Source organism: Leiobunum rupestre, chromosome 7, assembly GCF_980474605.1.
Source record: "Leiobunum rupestre chromosome 7, qqLeiRupe1.1.hap1, whole genome shotgun sequence".
NCBI classification, from domain to species: Eukaryota; Metazoa; Arthropoda; class Arachnida; order Opiliones; family Sclerosomatidae; genus Leiobunum; species Leiobunum rupestre.
Genome location: NC_143390.1, coordinates 23,204,452 through 23,224,771, shown reverse-complemented (window position 1 = coordinate 23,224,771; position 20,320 = coordinate 23,204,452). Strand labels below are relative to the sequence as shown.

At 37.4% G+C, this 20,320-nt stretch overlaps 1 protein-coding gene across 1 annotated transcript; it reads left to right on the top strand.

Moving 5' to 3' along the window:
- Positions 1 to 2,639: 2,639 nt before the first annotated feature.
- On the top strand, positions 2,640 to 20,268 carry LOC149935218 (uncharacterized). Its single transcript, XM_090180850.1, has 13 exons — positions 2,640 to 2,977; positions 9,365 to 9,638; positions 9,707 to 9,956; positions 10,309 to 11,747; positions 11,820 to 12,052; positions 12,124 to 12,365; positions 13,515 to 13,601; positions 16,508 to 16,633; positions 16,982 to 17,126; positions 18,174 to 18,294; positions 18,855 to 18,979; positions 19,779 to 19,898; positions 19,972 to 20,268. Exons 1-13 carry the CDS (start codon positions 2,896 to 2,898, stop codon positions 20,073 to 20,075), a joined length of 3,348 nt encoding a protein of 1,115 aa, XP_090036976.1. The 5' UTR covers positions 2,640 to 2,895; the 3' UTR covers positions 20,076 to 20,268.
- The last annotated feature ends 52 nt before the right edge of the window (positions 20,269 to 20,320 follow it).

The window sequence follows — 20,320 nt, the reverse complement described above, 5'->3', positions numbered from 1 at the left end:
TAGAAGCTACTAAGAACTATATACGATATCATTGTCCCTTGCTGCCATGATCTCACAATGGAAACGCCCTACAAATCTGCCTACAGCGCCATCTGGAAAATGCAAAAGTGGAATATTCCCCCCCCCCCCCACTATGATTGAAGATTCAAAAATGGTAAGGTAATTTTTTAATTTACATTCACGGACAGGGGGTCTATTCTGTAAATATTCGAAATCCAATTTTCGATCGAAAACTAGATTTCGAACTTCGAGATCTCGACGAATGGTATTCGGTAAATATTTCGAATTAGCATAAATCAATGCAAATTGTCGAAGTCGATCTCGACATGGTATAGGGTATCGAAATCGAATTCCTGTTCGAATGTTTACAGAATAGCCCCCCTGAAATACTATAATTTATAATTAAAAAAATTATATTATTTATTAATCTAAATAATAATAATAAATTATAATTTAGAGACTCTACAATTAACTATTTGAAAATTTAGACACTAGAGGGCACTTGTCAACTGCCAGCATATAAATTTTCATAGTTCTTACTTCTTGATTACAATTAGAAATTCAATTTAAAAAAGGCTATATACGTTATAGGCTTCGCCAACAAATTGAATATATGAAAGCTGTCTGCTTGTTCAAAATTATCTCTGCGCAACGGCTGAAAGTTCAACCGAAAATTCAAAAGTCATCTGCCATTTCTTCACATATTTAGTTGACGGATATTAAGGCAGATGGCGCTATATTTCCTTAACTCAAAACCTATACAATATTAATACAATGGAACTAATAAGCGAGTTTCAATAATATCTGACACAAGCGCAGTTAGACGAAAAAACGGATGAGGGTGGTACGTCATACCTTAACGTGACCTTGGTGACGTCAGTCACGTTAGCTAAGGCTTCCTTAATTTCCCTTTGTCGTGACAAGTACCATCCTAATAGTTATTTTTGAATCCGATAGATGGCAGGTGCGATTATTGAAACTCGCTTATTTAAGGAGGAGTTACAAGAAATTGTTCTCGAATTTTTCAAACAATTCTGTGGACCTTTAAATTGTCATTTTTATCCATTTAACTTTTTTACACATGGCTCAAGCAGTTTAATTGATTCACTGGGCCCGAGTTTATTCGAATTTTAAAATATTAACCTTTGAAATAGTCTTCCATTATAATTTGGTATTTGACCTCTAACTCAAACAAACAAGCTTTCACTAACCGTTAAATATCAATGATTCTTTTCGTAAATTTCATTGAATGGGGGGTGTATGAGAAATTTGTCGTTGTACAGATATCCGGTTAAGAAAGAATGGGTTAAATTCATTGACAATTTGATTTACGTAGTTTTTGTGTAAACAGGTATTGTTGTTATTTTTACTATTGCCTGAAACATTTATTTTCTTGGAGCTATAGGATGATTTTCTCCGTTGTTAAGTCACGATTAAAATTAACTTGTCTTCTTGCACAAGTAATACTGAATAATAATAATTAGCTTTCTCAATTTAGTTACTTCTCTGAAACCGTGTACCGATAACCGAAGACTGTGATTTAATCACCATGGCCTATGTTATAGACAAGGCCGGAGCAGTAGATTCGACGTATTTGCCCACCTAGCGAGAATTTGTGGCGAATATTTAAAGGCCAGTAAATGTATTTTTTTTCGAGCATGCCTGGATTAATTAGATGGCTATCCGATCCGGATCTATTAAAGGGTTTTCTAAAACAACCATTTATATTAATTTAATTAAATATGTATCTTAACCATTCTTTGTCCTAAATTCTGACAATTAACTTATTTAGTGAAGCTAACAAAATAAACTGCATCCTAAATTTATTATAATGTAACACTTTGCAACGCCATATTTGTTTTTAAAGTTGATTCATTAAAACCTTGTCGTCGCCAAGGCAACGGGGTCTAGATACGAGAGAACCTAGTGGGCAGAAATGTCGAACTAAAACGTCAGAAAAGAATTGAATATGCACGGGCCTATATAATAACGTAGGCAACGCTTCAAAATATGAATTTTTATGCTAATTGGTACTTTTGGCTTTCCCAACTTGTCTATCAATAGCATCACGTTTTACGTTGAAAGTGCACGCTCCTGTATAACGGATATCCTCTCCCGCGCGTTGATGTAACTTCGCGTTAATTTAAAAAAAAAGCTAATTCATTGTCAATGTCGACGCTTTTTAATTACGAAATAGTTACTCGGAAATATTTTCTCATTTTATCCATTAAGTTAAATAATTTCAAATAGAGTCTCCTCATAGATATTTCCTTACCGGAAAAAAGGTTAGGCATCGTTAATTCTCATCTAGAAATAATTTTTTTTTATACCGAAGAGTAGGAAGGGTAGATAATCTTTCCTTTAATTTTGATTTTTTATTATTAAAAAATATTCGCATGGCGGCGTTTTTTACGTATAATAGTGTAAATGATTCCCCCCTCTTTACTTCCCCTTTTGTTTTATACCGTGATTCAACTTGTAAATTCTCCTTGCTCTTACGTATTAAACCGGTTTTTATTTAGCCGCTAAAAAAGGGGGGTTTCATAAGTATCTACAGAGGCGGGAGGAAGGAAGGGGGGGGGGTGTAGTCGCTATTGAGGGCAGGACGAAAGAGCATTTCGAAGCTTGTCTTGGAAAGCGAAAAGGTGTTCGTCGAAATCGGTCGCTCAAATTTTAGAATCCGCGCATCGTGAGTTGGCCAACGCGAAAAAGCCCCGCTACGAAGAAGTTTGGGTGATTAATCGTGACGATGTTTCAGACGATTTCGAGATAGTTAGGGAAATTGAAGATGTTTAAAACTGACAGATGATTGGTCTCGACTTGACATTCTAAACCGTTGATTTATCGTGTGTGCGGCCATAATTTATTATAACTATTTTAACTTCGTTTTCGAGTATGTTTATCAACTCCGCAGTTCCTAATATGGCTATTAGAACGAAACTTCTCAACTTGTTGACTGTTTTCAACATTGTTTTCGGTGAGTTGAGTATTTTAACATTATATTTAATTTATTTATAATATTATATTATTATAAATTCTGATTTATATCATTTGGTTTTTTGTATATTATAATTTATCATTATTTGATTTTTTTTCATAAATTTAGACGAACCCCTGAGTTAAATATTGTATTATTTTATGTTGTCAGTTTAAATTATTGGTCGTACCCTTGATTATGTTAAATTAAATTTAAATAGTTTTTAATTATTGTTTATTTATTGGTAAATTTAGTCGTTGAATATTGTAGGTTTATTTTTTTGGCCGTAGCTCTGGTCGTATTAAATTTATTTAAACTATAACTAATCTTTTTTTGGTTTAGTGTCGTACCCCTGGGTTGAATATTGCATTATTATATATATTGTTAGTTTATTTTTTATTGGTCGTATTCAATTCATTTAAAAAAAATTTCATCCAAACGCTGCTAGTTTAAATTTCTTGATCTCCGTTTCTTGAAAAGGGTGTATTTTATTTTAAATTTAGAAGAAAAAAGTTTGGGCAGGTTTTATATTAACGGTGAAAACTTTCCCATTGGAAAAATCAGGTGGGACCTATTTAGGGTATACTTAAGACCGTGGGTAGTCATATTGGAAACCGGATTTTTCGGAAAATTATTTATTATCGTCCTTCGAAGGACTCGCGCGAAAGGTCCGCTGGAAACTTTCGATATCATACAATAACCAAAATACATTTTCGCGTGGCTTATTTTTGGACCTTATTTGCCTCTTTACGCTTGTGAAAAGATGAAGAAATTAAATATTAAGTAGCAAAAACCGTTCTTTGATTCGAATCCCCCGAAGTAGCGGAAATTGTTATCTGGCCCTAAACCACGCGGAATTTATTAATGTATATGGACTGATTTTAATATTTTACTTTTACATAAAGTAAGATTGACTTGTCAAGGCGGAAATAACGACCATGGGCTGAATCATTCGAAATTTATTATTGATGACTTTTTTTTTTTCGTTTTTAAGGTTTTTATTATTTAACTCGTTTCTGATATTAATCGGAAATAAAATTGGTTTGATCCAAATTAATTTACCGTCGTTAACTGTAATTGATTTAACTTATGGCTAGTTTAAAAAAGTTTCTTTGAACGAACCGACAGTAAATTTCAATCGGAATATTTAAGGGTACATTTTTTCCGGAGATTGCGTTGGTTTAACCTCAAATAGACACGGGGGAAAAAATGATTTTTCGCGTATAGAGTAATATCGGCGTGACGTATGTCGACGTCACCCATGCTTTTTCCTATAGATAAAAAACTGCCCTCAAGATGGCGGCCATAGCCCAAAGCTACAGTGCGATACTACTCTATTGGAAGAAAAAAAATTCATTTCGATGATCTACTAACCGTCATCTCAATTTTTCACACGAATGAATTTAGGGAAATAATGATATTTTTTTTATTGAGATATTGTAGTATTTTTATAAGAATTATCTGTGGTCAGTGGTTGGTTGAGTTTCCTATATTATCCGGAGGCCGATGTTGGCCGGGTGTATTTTTATTGTTTGGTTTTATATCCTCGAAATTAGGGAAATAGGTTGTTTTGGCACGTGTAATAATGAAAACATTTTTTTTTCCGTGGTTGTGGCCTAGGATAAAATATAATTGAATTCTTTGCACCATTGCCTTTACCCGATCTCCGCTTTTAACCATCTTAATTCTATTTTCTCTTCTTAAAAGGATAATAACAAAGCGCTGAATAATTTGAAAAGCGTGAATGACTCGGCTTCCTTTGGGAAATAAAACCAAATAATGCCTCGCTGGTTCATCCGAGATATATTTATAGCTTTTGCCGATTTAGTTTTTCATATCCTCTAGTATTATTTTGTTGTAACTACTAATAACACTTTCTCTAATACTCGACGGTTAAGAATTATAAATTGATTAATTTAAATTCTAAAGTTAGCCATAATTTCAATTGGATCTTTTTTGAACTTGCTGAATTAACTGGTGCTTTAAAGAAATTTTATTATTCTGTAGACTCAAACGTTAGTCAAAACGCCCATTATTTTTAGACCCAAATAACATTCTAGTTTGTAAATTGTACACTGGCCAAAGCAGGTTTGAAATAATAGGATTTGCTACGAATCTAACGTTCGTAATCGTATAAAAATTCCTGATCGATAGGTTCCAATTTTTCTTCCTTATTAAAAATCAATTAGGAACGCTATTATAGCGTAGTGTTTTGTCAATTTAAGTCCCCTTAATTGTTTTATTTAATTAAAGTCGACCTTTCCGGTTTCCGAAATTATATAGCGTAAAATATCTTTTCTTTATCATCATTGAGATAAAATTCTTTAAATCCTTTTCATTAATAATAAAAGGCGAATTTCAAGGATTTCTTAAAAAATTATCTCCCATTCGTTGTATGCCGTATAATATTATTATTAATTCAGGAATGTCAATTAGAAACTCGACAAAAATCTTTTTTTCATAACTTTTTGCGACTCTCAAATTGTACCTTCAAAAAATGGGTAAAATATGGCGGCAAAACAGGTATCCGTTTTAATTTGGGAAACTGACGTTTTCCATTTAAAAAATTGGAAAACGAAAAAGCGTTTGTTTTTTAGCTGTCTTGGGCTTTTTTTATCGTTACTGTTTTGGAAAATTTATTGCCAATTTCGTAGATTACGTTCTGATCGGTAGTAAATTATACGACTACTCTATTTTCAATTCGGGCGGCGTACGTTTGAACCTTTCTGACAACTTCAACCGACAATTTCACGCGTTATAAACCGACTTCAGTCAGTAGTACTTGTCCGTATTGACAAAAGTATAAAATATAGGGCCAATCAAACCACATTGTTATTCAACATCAATTTTCGTGTATCGGTTTGTTGGGACGTGATCAATTATCCACGTAGGGTCATCCACTAGATCAAGTCTCAACCTACATTGTAGCCGCCCAATTTGGCTGGTTCGTATCCTCCCCTAGTTACGACTATGAGGCGGCTAGACTTTAAAAGGAATAAGATTACGGAGCTGTTGATTTAGTCGCTACTGTAAGAAAATAAGACGCTTCGCCTCTCGCTCCTGTCTCAAACTTCAAAACCCGTGGCCCCACTCAAACGTGATTAAAAACTCGCAACGAAGCAGACTTTTATGGTTTCTTAAGCCCTATTCACACGAACCAAAATTTGCGCCCAAGTTCGCGAAACTTGAGTGGAAAACGCAACGCGTTTGTGTTCAAGCGCTCCACGAAAGTTGTCGAAATTTCCTGCCTTTTTCGACGAATAAACTTATCCCCAATTCATTAAAACATACCTCTACTACAACGAAATGTCAAATTGCATTAATAAACCTATTTTTCATTCGTATTATCGTTTAGTTTTTGTTCATCAAATTATTAGACGCAAATATTTAGCGCTAAGGCTCGGTCACAAATTAGTCTTAGTCGATAGCTACGCCGCAAAATTTTCGTTTTGAAAACGAAAACATTTGAGAGAGTTGGCAGTTTTCGGTCTATCGAAATCTGGCAGCCTTGCCTGCCTTCAGGCCTGTATCTCCATACCGAAAATGGCCGACGATTACGCCGCCGAAAATATTTTACTTACATGATCGGCGGCGTTTTTTACCGTTATTTTGAATTATCGACTAAGACTACGTTGTTTAATAGCAAACTAATTTATACAGAATTTAGTTGATTATGCACGGAGCAACTCTGTTTTGCCACCCTTGTTGGCCAAAATTTGTTTTTGGCAAAAATGTTGACTGGTCTGAATGGGCCTTTACATGGTGTGGCGCGTAGCTTATAATTGGAAATTCGGCGCTAGTTTTTGTCCATCACGACAAAACTTTGCGGGGCACCCACTTGGGTTACTTATAATAAAAACCTCACGTAGGCATTACGGTTATTGGCATGAAAACGTTACACGCCTACGTTTAAGAAAAAAACAGAACCAAACATTGTGATCAAGCAATAGCTCGGCCATTGGCATTCTTCATCCCCCCCCCCCCCCTTTGTATTTTTTATTCTGCTCATTGCGTTTGCGCTTCCGGTTGGCTAGTCAAACTCATTGTCAAAGGCTTAGGGCGCTGGCTTCCGGTATGTATCTCTTTGTAGACTTCTATTAACACGATGATGTCCCCTTTCCCAAATACTTTTTTAATTAATACTTTCCAATAATTAATGCCTACGCTTGGTGGCGTGGTAATCGCTATTTCGGTGACGTGTAGGCGGCTAATAGCAATTGACGTGGTAAAAATAAACTTGTTTCGGATTTTTAGCTTGGGTGGTTTTTTTTGCTACTGTGATCGACTTTATGCAAATTAGATTCAACTTGGCCTAATTTCGAGGAACCAGCTCGATGTAAAATCTTTTCCCATGCATCTTCGAGCGGTTGCGTGAACCTCGATTGTTGTAATGATACACTTATCTTCGATCTTGAAAAGTGGAACTAACATCTTTCGTATTATTAGAAAAACTAATTTCGATGGCTTTACAGTTTCCTCGCGCTCTCGACATCTAGGTCAAAAGGTTTGTTTAGAACCTTTTGGAAAAGGTCCTAAAGGATTGTCAAGTGGAATTTATCTTGTTAACTTTAAATTTAATTTAGTTAAAACCCACTTTTTGGTTATATTTAGCGTGAAAACTAGAATAATTTAACCCCGTAGTTCTAGTTTTCACGCTAAATATAACCCCATTTGTTTAAAACAATGAAAACCCGAGTAAAAATATTTTCTATTCCGAAAAGAAAATGCTAGTTTTTCTTGTAACAATTATTATTCATTCGTGAATGTAATAACTTTGAAAAAAACGTACTTCGCGTAATTTCAACAATAGGAAAGTAGCAAAGTTTGAATTTATAGCGTGAAACGCGGCAAAACGTTCCGGAACCACGCTGGTTTTTAGCAACCTTATTATTATAAAATATTACTTCCTGTTGAAACATTTTTTTACGTATAAAAAGTTATCTTTCGCGACTCTTGATAAAACTTAAATAATATTATACTAAACTATTAAGTTCCTTACAAAATTTCAGTCATTAAGTTTAGCGACGAAGCTGAACATCTAAATAAACATCGCCAAAGTTTTATTTTGTTTTGTTTATTCGCTGAATGTGTAGGATTTCTCAAGAGACAAATTTTTTTATAATACGTTTAATCCATAACATTTGGTCCTAATAATTTTGTCAAAATTTTCTCTTTGTTTATATAAATTTATTCGATGGGAAAAGTATATAATAATGTTGTGAATAACTATATAGGTCAACCGGGCAATAGTTTGACGCGTTGCTGTTTTTTTTATTTTAAATATTCACCTACTGATCCATATCCGTTTCATATATTAACATAAATTAACTTTCATTTTCTTTAGTATTCGTATTTTGATTTTTATTTTCTGTATAATTCTCAGATAGATATTGAAAAGTTTGACCAGGTCGTTTAAAAATTAAAAATTCCACCAACCGGACCTTCCTTCAGAGGCCCACAAAAGCAAACCAATTATTTATCCCGTATCATCTTGCTATAATTTGAAATGGCAAATTAGGGAAGATAATTTCTTATCTACAAGATCGGGGAACGTCTTAACTTAAGCCTAAAAATCATCCCCATTATATCGTGAGATTGATCTTTGTTCCGACTCTCCTAATTACTTCGAAAGTTTCTCGTGCAAGAATCTAGAATCTTTTTGTTTATCTATGGCCGTAACTAATGAAGCTCAGTCTTTCGTATCAAGATTCATTTATTGCTATTGACCTAACTAGAAAATTGCTCGTGGTTTTTTTTTGGGGTACCACTATTTTCTTCAAACAATGATGACCAAGATAAATTAGTAGACTTCGTACCGTGGATTTCAATTTGGCTTCAAGTAGTTCGACCATAGTTTCGTACTGATATTCCATTACTAAAGAAATCAAATTTATTAGATATCTTGAAAAAAATCTTCAAACTTTTTTCCTTATAGCAATATTATCCAATCTGGAATAGTTTAGGGACGTCTTGATGATGGGGGGGGAAAAGAGTTAAAGGCGATTTCACAGTACGTTTCGATCTACATTTTACGTAACTTTAAATTCATCGTAGCTGTTGAAGTTACTGTAATTTTTTTATAACTGGATCGACCCAAAAAAAAAGTAAAAAAAAAATAATATTATTGAATAATATTGTCCGTAGTTACATCTATTTTTCGATAGTCTTTACTTCCTTGTACTTTGATTAAGTTCATTGTAAAATGATCGTTTTTGGGGAGGGCGCTCCATTTTTTTTTAAATTAGGAGTACAATTTCATACATTGTTTATGAATAGGAAAGTAGCGTATTTTCCTCGTTATAATTATACCATATACCGTTGTTAGTTTTCAAATAATTATTGTTATTTGAATTTTAATCTGTTCGATTTTTTTTGGTATTCCCGTAGTATGTTTATTCGCCGATAGCGGTGGCACCACGTTACACACTTCCTTCAACATCGGGGGTATTTTGGGAAACGTGACCTTCTATCAGAGGTCACCGGAGGACAACGTGACCATTTCCGTCCATTTGATGCGCAGGGAATCGGCGTTTCCCGGTGTCGTAGGTGACGGAGTTACCCCGGCCGAGCCGGAGTCGAAAGCCTTCGCTTGGGCTATTCACACTTTCCCAGTCTTGTACGACATGAAAAATCCTTGTAGTAACAGCGAATTGGGTCAAACGTAAGTTGGATCAACGAATTTTGGCGAATCCCGTCTTTTGTTTCAAATGTCAAGGTTTATATTTCCAGAATCCACGACATGTCTCGAAAACATGGTAATATTATAATACCCCCTCCAAACGATATCGTCCAAGTCTTTACGGATCCAGATTTGAAGTTAACTGGTAAAAAGAGTATTTGGGGACGGGCTTTGCTCGTCAGGAGTTCCAAGACGAATGAGGACGCCAGGACGTGCGGAAATATCTTGGACAGTGGTGATGTGAAAACCGCCGAAGCTATTTTCACCGCCCCCATTGCCGGGAAAGTCATCTTCAGACAGGTGGGCTATTGTTGATTTATTAAGAGTGTATTGAACCTAGGAGCAACAAACAGAAGGAGAACGCGGCTAGCCTTTAAACACGCTAACGCAGTATTGCGTACAAATTTCATTGGATGAACCTTTACGCTGAACGTTTTACGGGCAGGGGAAAGACAATTTCCGAATTTTTCCCTTCCGACGTCAGCAGGCGCTAAAGTGTCTAACCAGAGAAAACTGTACGCAAGAAAATGCACGACTTTTGACGGGTTGCGTTCTTCTTGTATGGGGCGCTGCGTTTGTTGCTCGTATTTTTAACTATGGCGGGGATGGTGTTAGTGTCGGTGTTAAGTGAGTGTCTGATTTGATTCCGCAGGGTGAACTGGGAGAAACGACTATCTTCTCCAACTTGTTTCGCATTTCGGCCGATTACGTTCCGTCGACGCGTCACGATTGGAAGTTGATGGTGACGGACGTTTTGGACACTGGCGAGGGTCAGTTGCGGGCTTTGAGGCGGTGCGAATACTTGACCGCTCTGTACGACCCGGAGAACATTGACGACGCGGAATGTTCCGAAGACAACCACGACAGTTGCAAACTGGGAGATTTAATGAAGAAACACGGACAAGTGGTAGTGGGCGCCACCAATTCTCGTTACTCCAAGCGATTCTTCGTGGACAGCAACATCGCGTTGTCAGCCCTCGAAGGCGGTCGCAGTATTTATTTAGTCATTTACGAGAATGGCAAGATCATGGCTTGCGCGCCCGTGGTGACCGTTCAGCCCAAAGAGGCCAAGGCGGTCTTCAGCATGGACGGTGTCAAGGGCTTCATCCGTTTTAGTCAACGTTATAGGATGGACCCGACGGTGGTGACCGTCAACTTGAAGAACTTGCGAGGTCGCGGATCGGCCTACCACGTCCACCTTTTCCCCGTTCAAAACAAAATCCTGGCGACCGACGAACAATGTTCCGACGAAGCGGTCAGCGGTCATTTTAACCCTTTCGACGTCGACGCGAAGAAAAGCCCCAAAGCGGGAAAGGGCACAAGCGACGAGTACGAAGTCGGGGACTTGAGCGGCAAATACGGGCTGTTGAATACCGGACCCTTAGCCGACATTCACTTTGGCATCTACGCCGATTTCAACTTGCCCCTGTTCGGGATTCACAGTATCATCGGTAGATCCGTGGTCATCCATCGACCAGACGGCAGTCGTTGGATCTGCGCCAAGATCGGATACCCCAAAACGAGGACGGCCATCGCCAACTTCTACTATCCCGTTGTGGGTCAAGTCGTCTTTAGACAACAATATGACGACTTCCAGAGCGAGACTTCGGTCTTCGGAGAGCTATCGTACGGAGACGGTTCTCTCAACAACACCGAAGGTCATCGCTGGGACATACACGACGACGTTCCCGGAAGGGACTTTTACAACTGGACCAAACGATGCGAAAGCGTTGGCGGTAATTACAACCCTTACAACGCTGGTCGAGGAAAAACTTACGAGAGACAATGCAACGCGGAAAACCCCCTTCGATGCGAGGTGGGCGATTTGACCTCCAAGTACGGCAGAGTCAATATTGCAGCTAGAAAAGGAACGATGAAGAATAAATTCTTCTACACCGACACCCATCTCCCCTTAACCGGACCTCACACCATCATCGGACACTCTCTAGTATTACACGACGACCACGCCCCTCCGCATCGAGGGGATCGTTTGGCATGCACCCCCATCAAAGCTTACCATTCTTTAGACGTTGTGGTGAAAACGTGGCATACTGGACGGTTCATCGACTCTAACGTTACCGGATCAGTCAGGTATGGAAGAAGCAAACAAACATTTCCTAAAACTATTATTTCGAGTCACTAGACAATATTTTCTCCTTAAAGATTCCACCAACCAGCCGAGGGAGATTTAACGGAAGTTGAAGTCGTGTTCGAAGGCCTTAACGGGCTGGCCAGCGGCTATCACGTCCACGAAGTATCGGTCCCCTTGGAAAAAGAGTTTCCGTGCTCCAACGACGCGGTCTACGGTCACTACAACCCTTACAATGTCGACGTGTCCCTCGGACCCGCGCCCGGAGTCGGCTCCAACGAAGAATACGAAGCCGGCGACCTCAGTGGTAAGTTTTCCCAATTGGCTCCTTCCCCCGTTCGCTAATTCGTTGCTAAACTAATAATCATGGTCGCTTAGGGAAATACGGGGCGCTGGACGAAAAGGACTTGGAACGACGCCAAGTGTCGGACTCCAATCTACCCTTACACGGACCCCGAAGCATCGTGGGCCGCTCTGTAGTTATCCACAAGAAGGAGCGCAATTTCAGATGGACCTGCGGCACCGTGGAACCGGTCTTCAAGAAGGAAAACACCCGAGAGATAGTCGCTCTGGCTTCCTTCGATCATGTCGACGGTTACCTGCACGGCTACGTTCGAATGGTAAGCTTTTATAATAGACCATTATAGACCCTCGAATGACATATCGTTGACGGATTGCCAATTGTCGGTAGATGTAACCACCGCTAGAACCATACTATACTTATGTCATCGTGGGATCATAATTAAAAAGCCATTACTTAATAGTAGACGCCGACTAAATTTCTTAACCGAGTTCGATAATTATTATTTTGACGCCAAATTTTATCAACCGTAATTTGAGAAACTGTGAACGCGGAGGGAAAAGTTCAGAGCCATATCAAAGAGAGCTCTTTATACGAACCCCTCTTCGGAGGGAATTTTGGTATATTATTATTCCGAGAATGATTTTTTATCGTACGCTATAAGGGGCTTTGTATGACATGACGTGATCGGAAATTTTCGCGTGGCCCTCGGGCAACCTGCAAAATTGCGGGGTTGGGTCGAGTCGATCGGAGCTTTTCAGATTTATAGAAATGCTGTTTTATCTTTCTTATATAAACCGTTGAATTGGATTTTATTGTAAAGTAAACTCAGTGAAATTGCCGAAATAATGAAAATCCGGTTTAAGGACTTTCGCTCTACATTTTAAGAAAATATTTGGGACTAATTTTATATTGGTTCTAATTTCGCTTCAGTGTATTTAGAAATAATTTTATATCTGTTCTAATTTCGCTTCCAAATATTTAGGATTAATTTTATAGCGGCTCTAATTTCGCTTCCAAATATTTAGAACTGATTTTATAGCGGCTCTAATTTCGCTTCAATGTATTTAGAACTAATTTTATAGCGGCTCTAATTTCGCTTCCAAATAGTTAGAAATAATTTTATATCTGTTCTAATTTCGCTTCCAAATATTTAGAACTAATTTTATAGCGGCTCTAATTTCGCTTCAATGTATTTAGAACTAATTTTATAGCGGCTCTAATTTCGCTTCCAAATAGTTAGAACTGATTTTATAGCGGCTCTAATTTCGCTTCAATGTATTTAGAACTAATTTTATAGCGGCTCTAATTTCGCTTCCAAATATTTAGAACTAATTTTATAGCGGCTCCAATTTCGCTTAAAAATATTTGAGGACTAAATCAAGTTTCTTAAGCAGAATCTTTATAAAATTTCACATAAGTTTTAAAAAAAACACATAATGAAGATAGCTAATTTTAATTCCATTAGCGTCAGCTCGAACATTCTGACGGAGGGCTTAGCGATACGTGGTTGGAAGTTGATCTGAGGTACCCAGGACGATACGACAGAAACATAGTAAGTGTAATTTGACTAATGTCCCCTATCCTCCATCACCCATCCCTCCCTCCTCTCAACCATCGTCTTTCAATGGCAAAACTTCGTTTCAAGGTCTTCCTTAATTAAGTTTGATTCCGTTCGGAGACGATCCATACCTCGTACGCCGCCGTCTACGTTACGGAATCGTGTTTATACGAAAAATCAGCTCCGATATACAAGCAATTAAAAGTGTTTACGTAACGAATCTGGCTAAAAAAAACGTGGTTATAAATCTCTGAAACGTAGCCAAAATGCCCCCCGTCCATTTAATAAATTTCGCCTCAAAAACAATTAAACCGTAAATGTATATCAAGGCGAGCCACTCTTTACAAACGGATAAATCTCCGCCAGAGCGCGCTAGTCCCCGAGTCAACGACGCGTTTTTAAATTGTTTGCAAATAACTATATTGCGTAATTGTTGGAAATTTCCTTCCTACCGCTCGCTTCCAACTGCCTCACTATTTGTGGGTGTTAACTTTACTTGTTTTAATTATTCAGTTAATGTCTAATCTAATTAGAATTGAGATTGAATAAGATTGAATCTCGTTTTTATTGTCTGGTATTTGTACTCGTGTCTCTAAATCCGTTACTTCCGTCACGGCCAACTTTGATTTCTCGCGCTACAGCGGCCATCTCATTCGTTGACGTTTCTATGTTAACCCATGAGCAAAAAATGTATGACGTGAGCGCCCCTAGCGGATTATTATTTTTAGAATAGTTTTTACATTGAAGTCAATTTAACAACCGAGCGTGGCGCTGAACTCCTACACGTTATAGTACAGTTTATAGGGGGAAAATCGGGGAAAATCCTTGCTCGCGGAATTTCGACGAATGTGTTGGCCGCTGTAGCGCGAACAGCGTGTGATCAAAGTTGGCCGTGCTTCCGTCTACGATTTAAAAAGACTGATTTAAACAAGTAGTCGTTGGCTAGTACCCCATTTGTATTCGGTTACATCCAGCTCTAGACTTTAAATGGTACATTCAAATAACTTTCTCTTTTTTAAATGGGATAACAAAGGCTTTCAATCCCATTCTTTACGCTTTCAATGAATCTAAATGGGCTAAGATATCTCTTGACTTCTTTTCAAAAGAATTGGAGATCGAGGGTTTGTTATACGTTTTAGCCCAGTGTCCCCACTCTTTTTCTTCACGTGATACACTAACCCTATTCAGAAAAGACTCGTACTTTCCCTGACCTGTCCGATACCCTGGATTTAACAGAGCATAGGGCCTCCATTCACAGCTATGTTTTACAACGATGTCGAACCTAAAAATTGATTTAAATCTATTCTAGCGAAATAAGAATTATTTTCGAATGAAAAGCCTTTTATTTGTTTTATTATATTGAGGAAACGGAAGTTTTTTCCGTTAAATGCGATTCTCTGTTAGTTTTGTTCTCGCTCTGACGGTTTTCTAAATATTTTGACTAGGCGATTTCCACCGATTTCAACTGTTTTTCTCAACTCCGGTTTTTTTTTTTTACTTTTCAAGACTAAAATATTTTAGTCGGTTTTCAAAAAAATAGTCATTTAAGCGTGGCATTTTTTCGTTTTAATTGCTTGTTAAAACACACAAACGTTAATTATACCCCAAACGCGAGGGCTGGGAAAAGAGGTGCGTTATTCGAGAAATGCGTTTTGACATTTTGTCACAGTTTTCGACAAGCGTAACGTAACACTTGATTGGCTCTTTACAAAGTTACAAATGCTGTTTTGCAAGAAATCCGTGTATGCTTTAAGTTGCGTTAAGAAATCTGTTAATTTGGTGTTTTAAAGATTACGAAGCGTTTCTCTTGTTTATATTTCCATATGTTTTATATGCTAATCGAGAAAATTAAAAACTGTGCTTAGTGAAACGAAAATTTTAATTCGACAAACATTCCACTAAATGTTTATAATATTTTACTAAAGAGGTCATTAAAATGAAACACGTACCTTAACCGGCTCAACGCAGTGTTCGTTGGACGCGAATTTCCCGCCAAATTGCCAACATGTACAGCATCATAGCTCAAAATTTACCGACTCGATTACTTCGCTTAAAGGTGTAAAATGTAAAAATTGCAATGCCTAGGGATATTTACCTATTGATTAACTAATATTTTCCGATTAAATAGTATTAGAAAATCAATATATGACGGTCATCACCCACGCACTATTTTTTGAAAAAGCAACGGCGGGAACTTGCGTAGGTGCATGTTTCGAGGACATCGCGGCACAAAATTTACTGCATTGCCTAACAATGTAAAATACTACAATTACATTTCGGATGGATATTCACTAATTATTAACTATATGTAACAGTTTCATTTAATTTTTATTCATTTAATTTAAGATATATTTCATGCCGCACTATTTTTTCTTCAGTAAAATATTTGAAAATACCATTTACATTTTGATTTGACTTCAGTGGCGGGGGTAGGCCAGGTAGGCCACTGCCTACCTTAAAATTCTTAGGGGCCCCAAAATCATCCTATAAGGGGCCCCACCGCCCCAAATTTATCTAGAAAGGGTCTCAAAATTGTCCCAAGAGATAAAATTATTTATAAATAACAATTAAACAAATGTCGATAACGTATTTAGAAATTTTTTAGGTATCTCCTAGTAAATAAAACCAGTTCTGTTATATTTGGACTCGTTTTACTGTTGTTAGAACTTTTTTGTTCGTCATGTACATCACTACTTTATTTTATTGAAGGATCTCGTTGAGAAAAGGGGGGTCCCGGGTCGGGGCCCATTTATTTGGTTTGCCTACCCTCGCGAAAATTCCTGGCGCTGCCACTGTTTGACTTGTGTTGAAATTCGTATTTCGCATTGAAATGAGCCTTCTTTGTATAATACACACCTAGATTATGGCATTAGTTAATTAATGCAAACGTATTTTCTTAGACTAAAAATCACAAATGGTCAGTTTTCGTCAACCAAGTCGCTCACGATGCCTTGGAAAGAACGGCCAGCGTTCGATGCATCGCCGCCGGTTACGCCTGGAATCCGTACATTGTCAAAAACGACGATGTAAGTCTCTCGAAAAGTGGATTTCAAATAGGAGCAACAAACGCAACACCCCACACAAGGAGAACGCAACCCGTCTAAAGTCGTGGATTTTCTTGTGTACGTTTTTCATTGGCTAGACGCTTTAGCGCCTGCTGCCGTCGGATGGGGAAAATTCGGAAATTGTCTTACCCCCGCCCGTAAAACGTTCAGCGTAAAGGCTCGTGACGCTCGTCCAATGAAATTCGTACGCAACCCTTCGTTAGCGTGTTTAAAGGCTAGCTGCGTTCTCCTTGTGTTTGTTGCTCCTAGATTTCAAAAAGAGTTTCTGGTTTCGGAATTGTTAAAAATAATCTATTTCTTAACCGGCAGGAATTTTACAAGAGCGATTGCGGACCCAGAAATCCCCTGAGATGCGAAATGGGAGATCTGGCTGGAAAACACGGACCCATCACCGTGGGCGGAGGACGACAAGTCTTCTCCGATGTCAATTTACCTCTGGTTGGAAATTACTCTGGTAATATTATCTACCATTACAAATTAGACCACAAATGTATTACATTTTAAGAGTGTAAGCCTGTAAAAGTGAAACCCGTACCTTCCTAGGCCTAGACAGTTCCCAGTGGGAGCGAATTTATCTCAAAAACAGCGGAAGAATACACCGCGTCAAGGTTTAAAATTTACCGAACGTACTACTCGGATTAACAACTTAAAATGTTGATATTGAAGTCCGTAGGCATTTACTGGTTTATAAATCCGAATTTTTCATCTGTAATAATTAAGTCACTATAATGTATTTCACCACGGACTATTTTTGTTGCGAAAAGTACTATTGAGAATTCAGTCGAGGGAATAACATTGGCAGATGTATACTTTTTTCGTAAGATATTTCTGATAAGACCAGTGCCGTCTTTCCCATTGGGCAAAAAAACACTGCCCTAGAACCCCAAGATTCTGGAGGGCCCCATTCAGCACCGTAACCAGGATTGGATTTCAGGGTGGGCACGCAATGGAAAAAAATAAAAAATTGTACATACAACCATACGGTTCAGGGTGGGCACGGCCCGACCGCCCCCCCCCCTGGTTACGGCCCTGGCCCCATTTTTTAAATTGTGAAACGCAAAAGAAATTTTAATAAAAAAAGTTTTTAACATTGCTGGAAAGTCCTAAACTTCGTATTTAGTCGCGTCTATAGACAGGGTAAATCTAAAACGAATAAAGACTTTTGGTTGTTGGTATTTTTAAATTCAGAATAAGCTTCTTCTTTAGTAACCTTTAGTAGGACAAGTGAAACTATTTGAACCGATAGTTGTAGATTAGAGCGTCGATGGACTTCGCACTGGAGGTTAGAAACTTGGGTAGAGTTACGGGGGATCGCCCATAGCTTTGCCCAGGGGCCTCCAATTAGGTAAAGACGACCCTGAATAAGACCTACAATGCAGTTGAAATAACATACTTCTAGTGCAACGTTAAGTTACTTCGTTACTTGGCCATAAGCCTAATCGTCGCGTTCTTAGGTCTTCATTTCCATGCTTAAACTTTTAGTATTTTTATCTTTTTCAAGTGATGGGACGTTCCATTATTGTGTTCGACAAAAACGGGCACAGATTGGGATGCGCCAATATTAAACCAGATTTGCATCTCGTTCGTCACGTTACCGTCCGGAAATATCCTGGTTTTACAAGGTACGCCAAATTCCTCGAGTGTTTTAAATGAAGGTGACACCGAGGGGTAGGTCACTTCCATTTTGGGTGCGTCTTAATCGTAGTAAAATAATTAAATCAGGGTAATCGGGATTAAATCAGGGTAATCAAGATTAGAAAATCTAATCACGATCTAATATTTTTAATCAGGATTTAATCATGTTAATCAGGATTTAATCAGGATTTAATCAGGATTCAATCATGTTAATCGGTCGAATAGAGAATTTATCATTAAACTAAAGTACGATTTAATCATACTAATCACGATATAATTTTTAACCAGGTTTTAATCAGATTTAAACATTCTAATCATGATTAAATCAGATTTAAACATTCTAATCATGATTAAATCAGATTTAAACATTCTAATCATGATTAAATCAGATTTAAACATTCTAATCATGATTAAACGTGATTTAATCAAAATAATCACGATTAAATTAAATTTAATCTTTTGAGGGGAGCGTCGTTAATCAAGGAAGTGACCTGCCCCTCGGGTGACACCCAACTTGAAGTGACTATAATTTTTCAATTCCTTTCAGTGACGCTTTTATGAGCCATATGAGGCAGTTATTGAACACGACCGATTGGTTGGTGGTTCACGACGCTCAGCAGCAAAAAGAGATAGTCAATGGTGATTGCGTTCAATTGACGATTCACTTTTATGGTAATTATAGATTTCAATAACGCTATTCGGCTTAGGATACGGATGACCTACGATTCCAAGGTTAAGAAAACGCGACTTTTATCTATATTTAAAAAACCACCTTGGGGAAGTATCTAAAGCAAGGATTTTGTACGAAAGGATGAGAAACGAGAGATAAATAAGTAGCGGCAATTTGGCAGGGCCGTGCGGCGCGCTATATTCACGTTTTTAGACGCCACCAAGGACAAATCTCCTTGTTTGGACAATCTTAATAGGGAGGATGCTGAAGTTTTCTATTATAATTTTTGAGATTCAAATTGCCTGACTATTCCCGGTTTTTCCTGTCAATTTTAGAGATTTTCCCTGACTTTTTAGGTCCAAAATTTTTATTTTCTATTTTACTTTTATCAGAAGTTAATAAATTTAAATGGATTTATATTTCAGTAAAAAGGCTATTGCAATATTGAAAAAGATTAGCCAAACTTTCAAGGAAGTAAATAATAATCATAGAATTTGTCTTAGATCTAGCGTAAAATTACCTTAAAGTGTCCAGATTACATTGAATTCCCTGACTTTTAGGCCAATTTTAAATTCCATGACTTTCCCTGACGTGTGGCAACCCTCTACAAGATTTAAGTGTGCTTCTTATCTCTATACTACATGGTCCTTGTCTAACCACCCCATTCCATGGAATTCCTTTTAATACTTTACCCAAATGTTTTATTAACTTCTGTTTAATTTGTTCAACCACACCTGGGATTTTAGTGCTTATACAACCCTCTGTAATCCACCTAATTTATACAAATTAATTTTTTTAAAGGTTCCAAAGCGCATAAGCATCACATTGAATTCAGTAATTTGCTCAATCATGGCAGTGTCAAAAAACAAACCAGATTTGGTCTTAGGAAGATTGAAACATACTATAAACCATGCAGAAGCCGTAAGTAGTTTCGGAAAAAAATGGAAGAATAATTTGAAAATATATATTTTTGTACTAAATGTTACTTTTACAGAAAATGAATTAGACTCGTACAATAATTTATCAAGCACTTCAACATGTTGTTGGACATTAATTTTGGGAATCGTCATTGTTCATATCTTCTCCTGGAGTGTTTAACTATCTCCAGAATTCATCACCGTTATTTCATCCCTCTAGATATTTAATGTTCTATTTCTTTCAAAAATTAAATGACACGAAGCTTTAAAATATCCAAATTTATCAAAGGCCAAAAAAGATAGTTTGTACAAATATTTTTTAATTTAGTGTATAGTTAGTGACTCAGCTGAGAGCAAAGTGTTAATCTTTTTAGAAACGAGGCCTTTCTAAAAAAAATTAGTTTCCATTATCTGTTATTTGTAAAT